Source organism: Scyliorhinus canicula, chromosome 20 (genome assembly GCF_902713615.1).
Source record: "Scyliorhinus canicula chromosome 20, sScyCan1.1, whole genome shotgun sequence".
In the NCBI taxonomy this organism is placed as follows: Eukaryota; Metazoa; Chordata; class Chondrichthyes; order Carcharhiniformes; family Scyliorhinidae; genus Scyliorhinus; species Scyliorhinus canicula.
In genome coordinates, this window is record NC_052165.1 from 46,930,579 (window position 1) to 46,944,532 (window position 13,954).

At 43.6% G+C, this 13,954-nt stretch overlaps 1 protein-coding gene across 11 annotated transcripts in view; it reads right to left on the minus strand.

Annotated features, from left to right (window-relative positions):
• nav3 (neuron navigator 3) overlaps positions 1 to 13,954 on the minus strand; it is an 838,834-nt gene that overhangs the window by 243,034 nt on the left and 581,846 nt on the right. For all 11 annotated transcript variants that reach the window (XM_038781097.1, XM_038781098.1, XM_038781101.1 and 8 more), the window contains one exon: positions 13,397 to 13,512. In XM_038781097.1, coding sequence (XP_038637025.1) covers positions 13,397 to 13,512 — 116 coding nt within the window. The remainder of the gene's footprint in view (positions 1 to 13,396; positions 13,513 to 13,954) is intronic.

The following is a 13,954-nucleotide window of genomic DNA, read 5'->3' on the forward strand; positions in this document are numbered from 1 at the left end:
GCTGACAACACTCTGGTTGAGAGATGTTCACCTGTCTTTTCTCTCACCAAATGTTAATGGACCTACTGTGCAATCACAGCATTATATTAGCTATGCGCTTGGCACCAACATTGGTGCATCACTGCAGAGGTTCACCACTGGTCAGAGTTGCGTTTGATCACTATCAAAAAGTCAGAAAGCACTATTATATAATTGTGTCATAAGTCACAATTGTGTTCATTAAGAAAACAAGAAAGAGTGACATTTATATAGTGCCTTTTATCACCCAAGTCCAAAATGAAGCAGTTTTGATGTGCAGTCAGTGTTGCAATGTAAAACACATGGTAGCCATTTGTGTATAGTAAGATTCCATGAATGGCAATGGATAAAGACCAGATAATCTGCTTTTGTGACATTGTTGAGGGATAAATGTTGCCATGGGGATCGGGGAGAACTCCCATGCTCTTCTTCAAATAGTGCCATGGGATCTTTTACATCTACCCGAGAGGACAGACAAGGCCTCGCTTTAACATCTCATCCATAATGCAGCACCTCTGACTGAGCAGCACTCCCTTAGAGCTATGAGCAAATGCCAGCCTACATTATGGCCTCAATCCCTGGAGTGGGATTTGAACCCACAATCTTTTGAGTTAGCAGCAAATTGCAACTATCCATTGAGCCATGCCTGGTTGAACAGATCACCCCCAGCAAAACAATAGCATGACTGAGAGAGGGCAAACACCACACACTGCCTTAATAATTCTAACACCAGCTGAAGTAGAGTCTCTGGAGTATGTATGATAAATCTTCACCATTCAGTTTGCAGTACTGAAGAACTCAATAAGATTTTCTCATGAGCTTTTCGCAATGTCTTGGAGATTAATTTTTCATTCTGGAGACTCCAAGGTAAAACAAAAAGATTTTAGCAGTGACTGGTTGCTGCATTCACTATACTGTAACAGTGACTACACATCAGAAGTGCAGCATTGGCTATAAAGTGCTTTGGCATGTCCTGGTCTTGAAAAGCTGTAGAAATGAAAATATTTTATTTCTATAGGTCCAAGTATTGAAGAGAGCAGCACAAGCCTTCTGTTAATGCTTTTCATGTGTAATCAATTTCTGCACAATTGACCTTTAATATTTGCACACGAAAATGGCAAACTGGATCATTGACTCAAGTAAGATTCATGCTAATTGCTTGCTTCCATTCGATCCAGTACTTTTAAATTGTAGACTGCAGTTGGCTATTTCAAGATCAAGTAGAATGTTGTCTCGCGATTATCCAGCTTTTTATATTGAAAGCAATGCTTAAGGCTGAAACTTCCTGTCAGAGTCACACTTATTTCCTGTCACGTATCGCATTTGCAAAATACTGCATCCTCCATCAGCCATGAACAATTTCGGGGGAGATCCACAAGGTTTATTTTAACTAAAATTGAAAGCATATTTCCAAATAAAACAACATTGATCAGTCCCAAGAATGCTGTAAACCACAGCTGGCTTAATGAACATAGTGGAAAATAATACCACATAATGTACAAGGGCCGACTTTAGTATTAATTACAGGGAGCAGTTTTAAATTAAGCTCACTTCATAGTTCACATTATAACATGAACTTTGTGTAGCAAGATGGAGAGGCGGGTGGCATAGTGGTATTGTTGCTGGACTAGTAAACCAAAATAATGATCTGACGACTCAGGTTCAAATCCCACTATGGCAGGTGATGGAATTTTAAACTCAATAAAATATCTGGAATCAAAAGTCTAATGATGACCATGAAACTATTGCCGATTGTTGTAAAAACCCATCTGATTCATTAAAGTCCTTTAGGGAAGGAAATCTGCCATGCTTACCTGGTCTGGCCTACATGTGACTCCAGACCAATAGCAATGTGATTGACTCTTGAATGGCCTAGTTGTATTCAACCGCGACGAAAACACAAAAAAATAAATGAAGAAGGACCACCCAGCATTAAACCAGGCGCCGGAAACCCAGCCTTGCTGCCCCTGCAAATTCTTCCTTACTAACATTTGGGGGCTTGCCCCAAAGTTGGGAGAGCTGTCTCACAGACTAGGTAAGCTGTCTCACTGACATAGTCAAACTCACATAATTATAGCTTGCAGATTATGTCCCAGACACCACTATCACCGTTCCTGGGTATGTCCTGTCTCACAGGCAGACCCAGCAGGGGTGGCAGCACAGTTGTATACAGTCAAGAGAGAGTTGCCCTGGGAGTCCTCAACATAGATTCTGGACCCCATGAAGTCTCATGGCTTCAGGTTAAACATGGGCAAGGAAACTTCCTGCTGATTACCACGTACCAGCCACCTGATGAATCAGTACTCCTCCACGTTGAACACCACAGAGAAAGCACTGAGGGTAGCAAGGGACTCTGGGTGGGGGACTTCAATGTACATCACCAAGAGTGGCTTGGCAGTATCACCACAGAGCGAGCTGGTTGGGTCCTAAAGGGCATAGCTGCTACACTGGGACTGCAGCAGGTGGTGAGGGAACCAACAGGAGGGAAAAGCATACTCAATCTCATCTTCACTACCCTGTCTTGGAAATATATCACTGCTCCTTCACTGTCACTGGGCAAACATCCTGGAACCTTCTCCGTAACAGCACAGTGGGTGTACCTACACCTCAAGGTCTGCAGCGATTCAAGAAGGCAACTCACCACCTTCTGAAGGACAACTAGGTATGGGCAATAAATGCTGGCATAACCAGCGGTATCCACATCCTATAAATGAATTTAAAAAAAAACATGTGCTGTCCTGGTGCTCACATTAGAAACTGGAAGTGATATTTAAGTGGCAAAAGATGACCAAACTGATTGTTACTTCAGAAGTACAAGACAGCACTATGGCACAGTGGCTAGCATTGCTGCCTCACAGCACCAGGGACCCAGGTTCATTTCCAGCCCTGGGTGACTGTGTGGAGTTTGTATGTTCTCCCAGTGTCTGCGTGGGTTTCCTCAGAGTTCTCCAGTATGCTCCCGCAGACCAAAGATGTGCAGGTTAGGTGGGCATTGGCATGCCAAATCGCCCTTTTGTGTCCAAAAGGTGAGGTGGGATTGCTTGGTTATGGGCATAGGGTAGGGGCATGGGCCAAGGTAGGGTGCTCTTTCAGAGGGTCGGTGCAGACTCAATGGGCCCAATGGACTCCTTCTACACTGTAGGGATTGTATGATTCTGTAAATTATAGCTCCAATAAGCAACATATGAAGAACCCAATGTAATAGAATGTTCAACAATTTATTTCCTCGTTCATAGAATCATAGAAAACAGAAATCAGGCTGTTCAGCCCATAGTGCCTGTGCCGGCTCAATAAAGGGATTTTTCAATCAGGCCCACTCCCCTGTACTTCCCCAATAATGTGAGCTGTGGCTCAATGGGTAGCATTATTGCCTCTGTCCCAGAAGGTTATTGATTTAAAACCAATGAAAATCTAGGCCGACATTCCTAGGGAATAGTGCATTGTTTGAGGTATTAACTTTTGGGTAACACGTTCAATTTAGGCTCAATCTACCTCTTAGCTTGATGTAAACCCACAGCATTATTTCACAGAGAAGCATTGAGATGGACCTCTGACGAAATAGACCTTTCAGTCAATGTCTCTTTTAGCTAATAAGCTTTTCATCTTGTACTCACCAGCACATACAAGGATGTCCAATTTCAAAAGGAGCAACAATTTATTCTATATGAGAACAGCATGCTGAGTGGTTCACAAGTCATATCTGATTGGTCACGGTATTACCATGGAGATTGCACCGGGGAGCAGTTAACTACCAAGCTTAGGATGCTGCAATCAAGTCAAAAAGACATTTTGCTCACCACACAAATGAGTACTGCGGGATAAGAATTTCAGCCCCAGTGTGCTATCAGGTATGTAGGCTGTATGTTCCAATGACAGGTGCATCTTAGCAGACAACTTGTCCCTTTGGTTTTTCGTTGAGGGCAAAGTATTGATGGTAGTCAACTGGCCTGTGATTGTAAAACTCAGAACATAAGTGTGCAACATTAGATGTGATTTTCCGATTGGACAACACCGACTAGACAATTCCAATTGTGCTAAGAATTACACTAACAACCGATTTCAGAACGCAGTGCCCTGTGAGTTGAACAGAGCAAGGGGGACATATAAAAATGGCCAGAGTCAGAAAAGACGAGGGCAGACCTTGGCTGTAGAGTTGGAGCAGATTTCAGAGGTAGGGTGGGGTGAAGCCACAGAGGACATGCAAACATTTCCAGAATCTTTTGTGTCTTTCTCAGCTCATTCTGACATTAATATCAATATGTCCACTCCCATTCATGAGGAGAGTTCAACAATTTCTCTTCCCAACCCCAAGGTCTGTGGCTTGGCTTCAATATCCCTCATCTTCATTCTGATTATTATCCAACAGATGTGTTTCCACATGCATTTCTGATTCCAGAATTCTTCATCATTGGCTTAATGGCCAAAAACAATCTTTTGCAACATCACTAAAGAACAAGTCAGCACAAAGAAACAAGTCTGTTTTCCTTACGGATCAACCCCACCTTATTGACCGCAGCAATTCCCTCAGTCTCTTGTCATTCCAGAAATCATTTATATTGCCTGTGACAGGAACCCCCACTGGTAATTTACACTATAAATTCTTTGGGTACAATGCTTGGCTGACCTTTTTCCTCTTTTGTGCTTTATTTTTGTTTTTGAGAATGAAGTGTCTCCCTGTCATTTGAACTCTTCACTAATTTTCTGGGATCAAATCATAAGAACATATGAAAAAGGAGGTGTAAGGTCATACTCCCCCCTCCAGCCTGCTGCACCATTCAGTAAGATCATCGCTGATCTTCTGCCTCACTTTCCCACCCTATTCCCATAATCACTGATTCCCTCAATAGCCTAAAATTCCCTTCATAATCTTGCAAGCTTGAATTGGATCAACTAAAATTTATGCAACATTACCAGAGAAGGTAAGAGATTATGGTGTTAGGGGTGATATATTAACATGGACAGAGGTTTGGCAAACTAACAGGAAACAGAATCAGGATAAATGGATATTTTCAGTCGGGCACAATGTAAGTTGTGGAGTGCCACAGGGATTAGTGCTGGAGCCCTTAACTATTCATGTTCTACATTTATTGTTTGGATGAAGGGACCAAATATATTTTGCAGCCAAATTTCTGATGGTGCAAAAATAGGTAGGAAATAAGCTGCGAGGAGGATACAAAGAGTTTGTAAAGAGATATAGATAGGTTAAGTGAGTGGATAATAGAGTGTAATGTGGGAAAATGTGAGGTTGTCCAGTTACGAAGAAAGAATAGAAAAGCAGATTATTTAATTAATCACAAAATGTTAGCATGCAGGTACAGCATTAGGAAGGGAAGTGGTGGGCAGCTCGGTGGCACAGTGAGTAGCACTGCTGCCTCACGGCACCGAGGTCCCAGGTTCGATCCCGGCTCTGGGTCACTGTCTGTGTGGAGTTTGCACATTCTCCCCGTGTTTGCGTGGGTTTCGCCCCCACAACCCAAAGATGTGCAGGCTAGGTGGATTGACCATGCTAAATTGCCCCTTAATTGGAAAAATGAATTGGCTAATCTAATTTATAAAAAAAATTTAAAATAAATAAAAAAAAAGGAAGGGAAGTGGAATGATGGTCTTATTGCAAGGGCGATGGAATACAAAGAAGGGAAGTCTTGCTACAATTGGAAAGGCTATGTAAAATTGTTCCTTAGTGAATAGTGATGCGTGGGTTAGGTTATGGTATTATTGGGATAGCGTGGGGAAGTGGGCTTGACTAGTGTGCTCTTTCAGAGGGTCAGTGCACACTCGATGGGCCAAATGGCCCCACTCTACACTGTAGGGATTCTATGAATTTTACTGTGCACATTTTTGGTCTTCAGACGTAGTGAGGGATATACTTGCATCGGAAACAGTTCAGTGACGGTTCACTAGGCTGATTCCTGGGATGAAGGGTGTTACCTTTGAGGAAACGTTGAGCAGGTTACGGCTTATGCCCTTTGGGTTTTAGAAGAATGAGAGGCAATCTTATTGAAACATACAGAATTCTGAGGGGAGTGGGTTGACAGTGTGGATGCTGAGAGAATGTTTCCCTTTGTGGGGGAGATTAGACCAAGGAGGTACAGTTTTAAAATAAAAGATTTTTTATTTAGGAAGAGTTTCTCCTCTTAAAAGATTGTTAATCTTTGGAATTATTTCCACAGAAGGCAGTAGATGCTGGGTCATTGAATATGTTCAAGGCCGAGTTTGACAGATCTCGATGCATAAGGAAATCAAGGGTTACGGGGGGCAAACAGGAAGCTGAAATTAAGGTCACAATCCGATCAACTATGGTTTAATTGAATGGTGGAACAGGCCTGAAGGGCCAAATGGCCTACTCCTGCATCTATTTCTAATCTTTTTATGTTAAAAACAATAGAGGCATATTTAAGGTGGTTGGAGCTGCTCACCGCATTATCAATAAAGTACAATCACAGGACAATCTATTCATTCCTACACTGTGTAGCTTTGCAATAGTTTCTGGTCTCCAGATTATTAAAGGATATAGGAGGCTGCTGGAGAGGATGCAAAAGATTTACAAAGATATTGTCAGAATCGAGAGGTTAAACCAATCAGAACAGACTGAATATCTGGGACTCCTTTCTCTGCACAGAAGACTGAGGAGTGACCCGATAAGAGTTTTTTTTTAATAAAAGAAGGATTTGATAGGGTAGATGTAAAGAAGATTCTTGTGGTGGAGACCAAACCATTTATCACTAATAAATCCAATGAGGAATTCAGGAGAAACGTCTTTGCCCAGAGAGAGGCGAGAACGTGGAACTCACCATCACGCTGAATAGTTGAGGTGAATAGCAGATGAATTAAAGAGGAAGCTGGATAAACACATGAAGGAGAATACAATAGATGGATAAGGTGAAAGGGTGAGGTGAAAGGAATAGGAAGGGGCTCATGTGAAGCATAAATATATGCACACCCGTGTTGGTTTAAATGGTCAGTCAGTGTGCTGGAAATTTGGTGCAATTCTATCTGCAGCCCCGATGTCGCTCTCTTTACAGTTATCCACTGAGAATTCACAGCTTTAGCCATTATATATCCAGGCTTCCTCACAACATCAGTATCCTGTACCTTTGTTCCATTGAATATTAAATTTATTATTTTTTTTCCGTTTTCAGCATTCAGCCGTTGGTTAAAACTTGTCCTATTTATTACCAGCAAATGTTTAATGTTTATCTTACTACCTACTCGTAGTCCATGGTGGCTCAATGTGCTGCAAACTCACCTCTGACTTAGAAAGTGATGCACTAAAGTCCTAGCCCAGCAACATAAGTGCACATTCCGGGCTGGCATTCGCAGTACCAAGACAGAGGAAGCGCTGGACTGTTAGAGGTGCTGTCTTTTGGATGAGAAGTTTTAAAGTTAAAGCACATGGGATTGGGGGTAGTGTCTTGAGATGGATAGAAAGCTGGTTAACGGACAGGAAGCAACAATTTACAATAAATGGGTCTTCTTCCAATTGGCAGGCAGTGACTAGTGGGATACCGCAGGGATCTGTGCTGGTACCCCAACTGTTCACATTATATATTAATGATTTGGACGAGGGAACGAAATGTAGTATCTCTAGCTTTGTAGATGATACAAAGTTGGGTGGGAGGGTGAGCTGTGAGGTGCTCCAGTGGGATTTGGGCAGACTGAGTGAGTGAGCACATGCATGGCAGATGCAGTAAAATGTGGATAAATGGGAGGTTCTCCACTTCAGCAGCAAAATAGGAAGGCAGATTATTATGTGAATGGGTGTAAATTGAGAGAGGTGGTTACTCAGCAAAATATTGGTGTCCTCGTGCATCAAGTAAGCGCGCAGGGGTCATAGTTTGAGGATAAGCGGTAAACCGTTTTGGACTGAGCTGAGGAGAAATTTATTTATCCAGAGGGTGTTGAATCCGTATAATTCACTGCCACAGAAAGTAGTGGAGACCAAAATGTTATGCAATTTCAAGAAGGAATTAGATATAGCTCTATGGATTAAAGGGATCAAAGGATATGGGGGAAGGCAGGATCAGGATATTGAACTTGATGAGCAGCCATGATCATAATGAATGGCAGAGCAGGCTCGAAGGGTTGAATGGCCTCCTCTTGCTTCTATGTTCTACATATGACTCTATGTAAGTTAAGCCGATGCCGTTTGCTTTTTCAGGTGAATGTAAAACGTTCCACGGCACTCATCAAAGAAGAGTTCTTCCAATATTTTGGCCCATATTGACCTCTTAGCCAAGGCCTGAAAGAGCGGATCTCATCACTAATTTCATTGATGTTTGTGGGAGCTTGCTATGCACTAATCAGCTGGTACGAAACAACAATGACCATACTTTGGTTATGAGACTTCATCCGATTGGGAAGGACACTTAATATGTAAATTGCAAGTTCCTTATTTCTTATTCTTTAAATAGATAATTAAAATAGCAACTGTCTCAGAATTGATTAATATTTTTGACTAAACTGCTACATAACCTCGAAAGTTCCAATTGCTTGTTACGCTTGATTTCCTCTTTTCAAAGCAATTTTCTATCTGCTGCAATAATCTTTAATTTTACTGCCTGGAATTCCTGTCTGAGCCAATAACTACAAGGTGAAAACTTGTCAAAAGCTTTCTGAAAATCCCATCTATCAAATAAGCTTTACTTCTATTAGTTCTGCCAGTAGCATGTTCAACAAAAGAAACTATAGTTTATCTGCTAATCGTAGGACAGGATTAATGTCCTCTCCCAGTGGTGAGTTTGGTGGCAGGTAAGTATTTAATTTTGTGGAAGGAGACTAGGTGACGACCCCACCCATCATCTTTCCAACTCCACCTGATTAAGTCCAAGGTGTGAAACTCTGTGAAAGGCTCTCCTGCCCTTGCATTAATGATGCCCTAAAGTGGGCCTCAACCGGCCCCTGCTGGTAGTGACCCAATGGCGGAAGGTGGGCAGTGGACTCGCTATGTGGAGAGCACAAGAATCAAACCCACCGGAGTTGCTTGGGGGCTCCTGCATGGGGTAGGGTCAGTGGTGGGGGCTGGCGGTTCCCACTTTCAAAGGCACTCTGTGCATGATCAAAGGACTCACATTGTGGAAGGAGTAGTTTCCCACCTTCCAAAACCTCTCCTGTCATTATCCACCCTGTTCCCAGATCCCTCGACAATTCTGCCATGCCTGTGCTGGCTCTATGAAGTCCAATTTAGTCACACACTCTAGTCCTGCAAATGCACGTCTCGTTGCCCTTTAAAAGATCCTGTGGAATCTGATTACAGAATCACACAATTGTTACCGTGCAGACGAGGCCATTTGGCCCATTGTGTCTGCACCGGCTGTCCGAATGAACAATTCAGGTAGTACCATTCTCCTGCCTTCACCTCGTAACTCTGCACATTCTTTCTTTTCAGAAAACAGTTCAATTCCCTTTTGAATGTTTCAATCAAACTTGCCTTCACCACACCCTGAGGAAGCACATTCCAAACCTCAACCACTCGCTGCGTGAAAAGGTTTCTCCTTATTTCGCTGTTGCTTCTTTTGTCTTAAATCTGTGCTCTCTAATTATCGATCCTTCTACCAATGGGAACAGTTTCTCCCTATCAACTCCATTCAGACCCCTCAGGCGGGATTCTCCCGAATTGGCGCGATGGTCCGACGCTGGCTTAAAAAACAGCGCGAAACACTCCGGCGTCTAGCCGGCCAGAAGTTGTGGAATTCTCCGCACTTCTGGGCGCTGGGCCGGCTCGGATGGGACTACGCGAGTTAACGCATGCCCAGAATCGCCGGCGTGGTTCAGCGCATGCGCAGACCGACCGGCCTATTCTAGCGCATGCACGGGGGGGGGAGGAGTCTTCTCCGCACCGGCGATGGCGGAGCCCTACAGGGGCCGGCGCGGAAGGAAGAAGTGCCCCCACGGCACAGGCCCACCTGCAGATCAGTGGGCCCCGATCGCGGGCCAGGCCTCTGTGGGCCACCCCCCATCCGCCCGGAGTCGGATCCCCCCGCGCCCCCCCACCAGCCAACTTTCCTGCCGGGTCCCGTCGTGTGGGACCATGTTCAATCCACGCCGGCGGGGCTGGCCAGAAACCGACGACCGCTCGGCCCATTGGGGCCCGGAGAATTGCCGGGGGGCCGTGCCGTGATCCCTGCCCGAAAACCGCCGCCGAAGACTACGGCAGCCGCGTCGGAGCCGGGGGGGGGATTCACGCCCCCCCCCCCCCCCCCCCCCCCCAACAGGGATTCTACGACCCGGCAGGGTGTCGGAGAATCCCGCCCCTCATTTTTGAACACCTTTATTAAATTTCCTTTCAACCTTCCCTTCTTCAAGGAAAACAGCTCCAACTTCTCCAAACTTTCTATCTGAGTGAAATTCCTTATCCCGAGAACCATTTGCACAAATCTTTTCTGCAGCCTCCCTTCATAGCCTGAATAAAATGTGGTGCCCAGAATTGGACGCAATGCTCCAGCCGAGGCTGAGCTCGTGACTGATACAAGTTCAACATAACCTCTTTGTTCTTGTACTCTCTGCTATGTTTGATTAACTGCTCTATCAACCTGTCCTGCCACCTTCAATGATTTATGTACAAATACACCCAAGTCCCTCTGCTCCTGCATTCTCTTAGAATTGTACCCTTAATTTTATATTGTATCTCTGTGTTCTTCCTCACGATATGATTCATTTCACATTTCTCTGCATTAAATTTCATCTGTCCGTTCATTTCACCAGTTTGTCAATCCTCCTGACAGTTCACAATACTTCCAAGTTTTGTATCATCCACAAATTTTGAAATGAAGTCCTGTGCACCAAGATATCGGTCATTAATACTGTTCTGGCAGCTTGGGATTATACACGGAAATATTGTACTTTAATAGGACCTGAGTTTTGTATTGTGAAATGGACAGAAAGCCGGAACCAGGCTGAGGAGTCTGCAGTTAGCACTGGAGGAATGGCTGCAGCTGTTTCTCTAGGGAATAATGGAACTCTTCCCTATGTTTCCAGACAAGGTGATTCTAAAGGCATCCAAAAACTGATCACCATCCCCAGGAATGACAAAGGAACATAATTGCCATCTCATCTCAAAAACCCTGGGTGCAATTGCCTCGACCACTAGTGTGTTCTGGTTTCGTTTTGGTACACAAAAAGAAGTGTGTGTGCGCGCGCGGGTGTATGCTGAGAGGAAAAGCAGTTGTAGGTTTTCCATACTGAAGGTGTGTGATACAGTAACGGAATCAATTCGCCTGCATAAATGAAATAACCAGCTTTTGCAGGGATGTCCAAAACTCTCTGACCGTGGAAGTCAGCCAGCCAACAAAAGGATTGCAGCTGAAAAAGAACTGATGCCCGTATAGTTGACACCTGCAAGCGAGAAGTGGTTCAGGACACCTGAACCAAAGAATCCACTTCTCGCTTGCAGGTGTCAACTGTACGGGAATCAATTCCTGATGGCCACCGACTGATGGTCATCACCTACTCCCCCCACAACTCAAGGCCTGTACCGCATAATTTTTTATTTATATTTACTTACAATTGGACTTAATTCTTACTTCTATTCCATATGAATGCAGATGCGTGTGTTTTACCATTTCTCCTGACCTTTTTTAGCAGTTAATAAACTCACTGTATCTTAACCCAAGAAAGTCTGGTTAAATTAGCTCCTCTCTAAACATAACTATTGGATCTGGAAACGGTATCCACATGGGGAGGCAGTGGCGTAGTGGTATTGTCGCTGGACTAGTAATCCCACAGACCCAAGGGGACCCAGGTGCGAATCCCACCACAGCAGATGGTCAAATATGAAATCTGCAATTCAAAGTCTAAGGATGACCATCAAACCATTATTGTTGTTCTCCCGTATGTCAATGGTTTATTAATGTTCTTTAGGGAAGGGTCAACATGGGACTGCAGACGCACAGCAATGTGGTTGCCTCTTAAATCAGGGATGGAGGTCCAGTTAACAAATTTTTAAAAAAGGAAAGAGAATCTTGTTCGTTTAAACCAGCAGAGGATGAGTTGAATAAAGACACAGAGCCAGTCATCCCTCTTCACCTGGGTTTGTAATTATTTGGGGATATATATTAGGAAAAGCAAAGATTCCTACAGTGATCACTGTGCAGCTCCACTACAAACTTTCCTCCTGCCAAAAAAAATCACAAAATAAAAGTAAACTACTGTAAATGCTGAAAATCTGAAATAAAACCAGAAAGCAGCCAGACAGCATCTGTGCTGAGAGATACAGAATTAACGTGTCGAGTCTGCACGGGCCATATGTACTCAAAACCTTTGTTAATAGAGGAATAAAGCACAAAAGCAAGTAATTATGATGAATCTTTAAAACTCTAGTTAGGTCTCAGCTGGAATATTGTGTTCAATTCAGGGAAACAAATTGCAGGAAGAATATTACGGTCCAGGAGAGAGTTCAGAAGAGGGCAGCGCAGGGGCACAATGGTTAGCATTTCTGCTTAACAGCACCAGGTCTACAAGGCACAAATCAGGAGTGTAAGTGTAGCTCCAATGACACTCAAGAAGCTCAATGCAGTCCACTTGGTCAGCACCCCCTCCATCGCCTTAAACATTAACTCTCTCTATCACCAATGCACAGGGGCAGCAATATGTACCATCTATAATATGCATTGCAGCGACTCACCTAGGCTCTTTTTATCGCACATTCTAAATCACAACCTCTACCGTTGAGAAGAACAAGAGCAGCAGACACATGGGAATACCACCACCTGGAAGTTTCCCTCCAAATCATATACTATCCTGATTTGGAAATATATCAACTATTCCTTCACCATCAAAATCCTGGAATTCACTCCCTAACTGCACTGTGGGTGTATCTACACTACATGGATTGCAGTGGTTCAAAAAAACGCTCACCACCATCTTCTCAAGGGTAGTTACGGATGGGAGATTGTTTTGTGTAAATTGGCTACACTTCAAAAAGCAGTTAATTGGATTTAAAGTACTTTTGGGTGTCCTGATGTTGTGAAAAATGCAATCAATCTTTCCTTCTTCCTTTCTCTCTTTCCACAATAAACACATGGACTGCAGCAGTTCACGTCGGCCCACCATCACCTTCTCAATAATAACCAGTGATGGGGGGGGGCAAATGGATCATTCACAGCATCACGCACATCAAGAAACAACGAGAAATAGTAACTCAAACCTACTTGCTTAATTATCAAGTCCTGCTCAATTTTGATCCATGCCCTCTCATTGTTCTAAGTCCGGGTGCAAACTAACAACTCCATTATTCATCAAAAATATCTCACAACTGCCATTGTCAACAACTAACCCCACATTGCCAGGGGCAACCTACCTCCTTTATTCATTCAGGTGGATCGGTTTAAAGAAGAACATTTCTGAACTAAATTGTGAAATTTTATCAGACCAGGTCACCTACCAGATATCTCCTCGAGGCACTGTTTGGCAGTCTTGCTGTAAACGGAATCCATTTTTGTAGGGCTGGCACTTGTGTCACCAGAGAGAAGAGATGAACCATCACTGTCAGAGTGGGTTCTGAAAATGTATTTTGAAGCTTGCATTAATAATTCATTATTGCATAATAAAAAAAACCTTACAGCAAAAAGGAGACGAGTCAGCACACCATGGCTGTGCAGGTGAGCTGAATAGTCCCGGACCACATGACCCTCCGCTTCCCCCCACAGCCACACATTTTTTTCCCCCTTTACAAATTTTTACCCAATTCTCTTTTGAAAGTTCAATTGAATCGACTTCCAACAACTTATCAAGCAGTACATTCCAGATCATGCCAACTCGTTGCGTTAAAAAAAAGTTCTTGTCATCTCCCCTCTGATCTTTTGCCAATTGTCTTATATCTGGCTAACAAACTCGCCTGCAAGCGAAAACAATTTCTCTCCGATTTAATTGATCAAAACCCCTCATAATTTTGAACATGGCTATCCAATCTCTCCTTAGCCATCTCTGCTCAAAAGAGAAC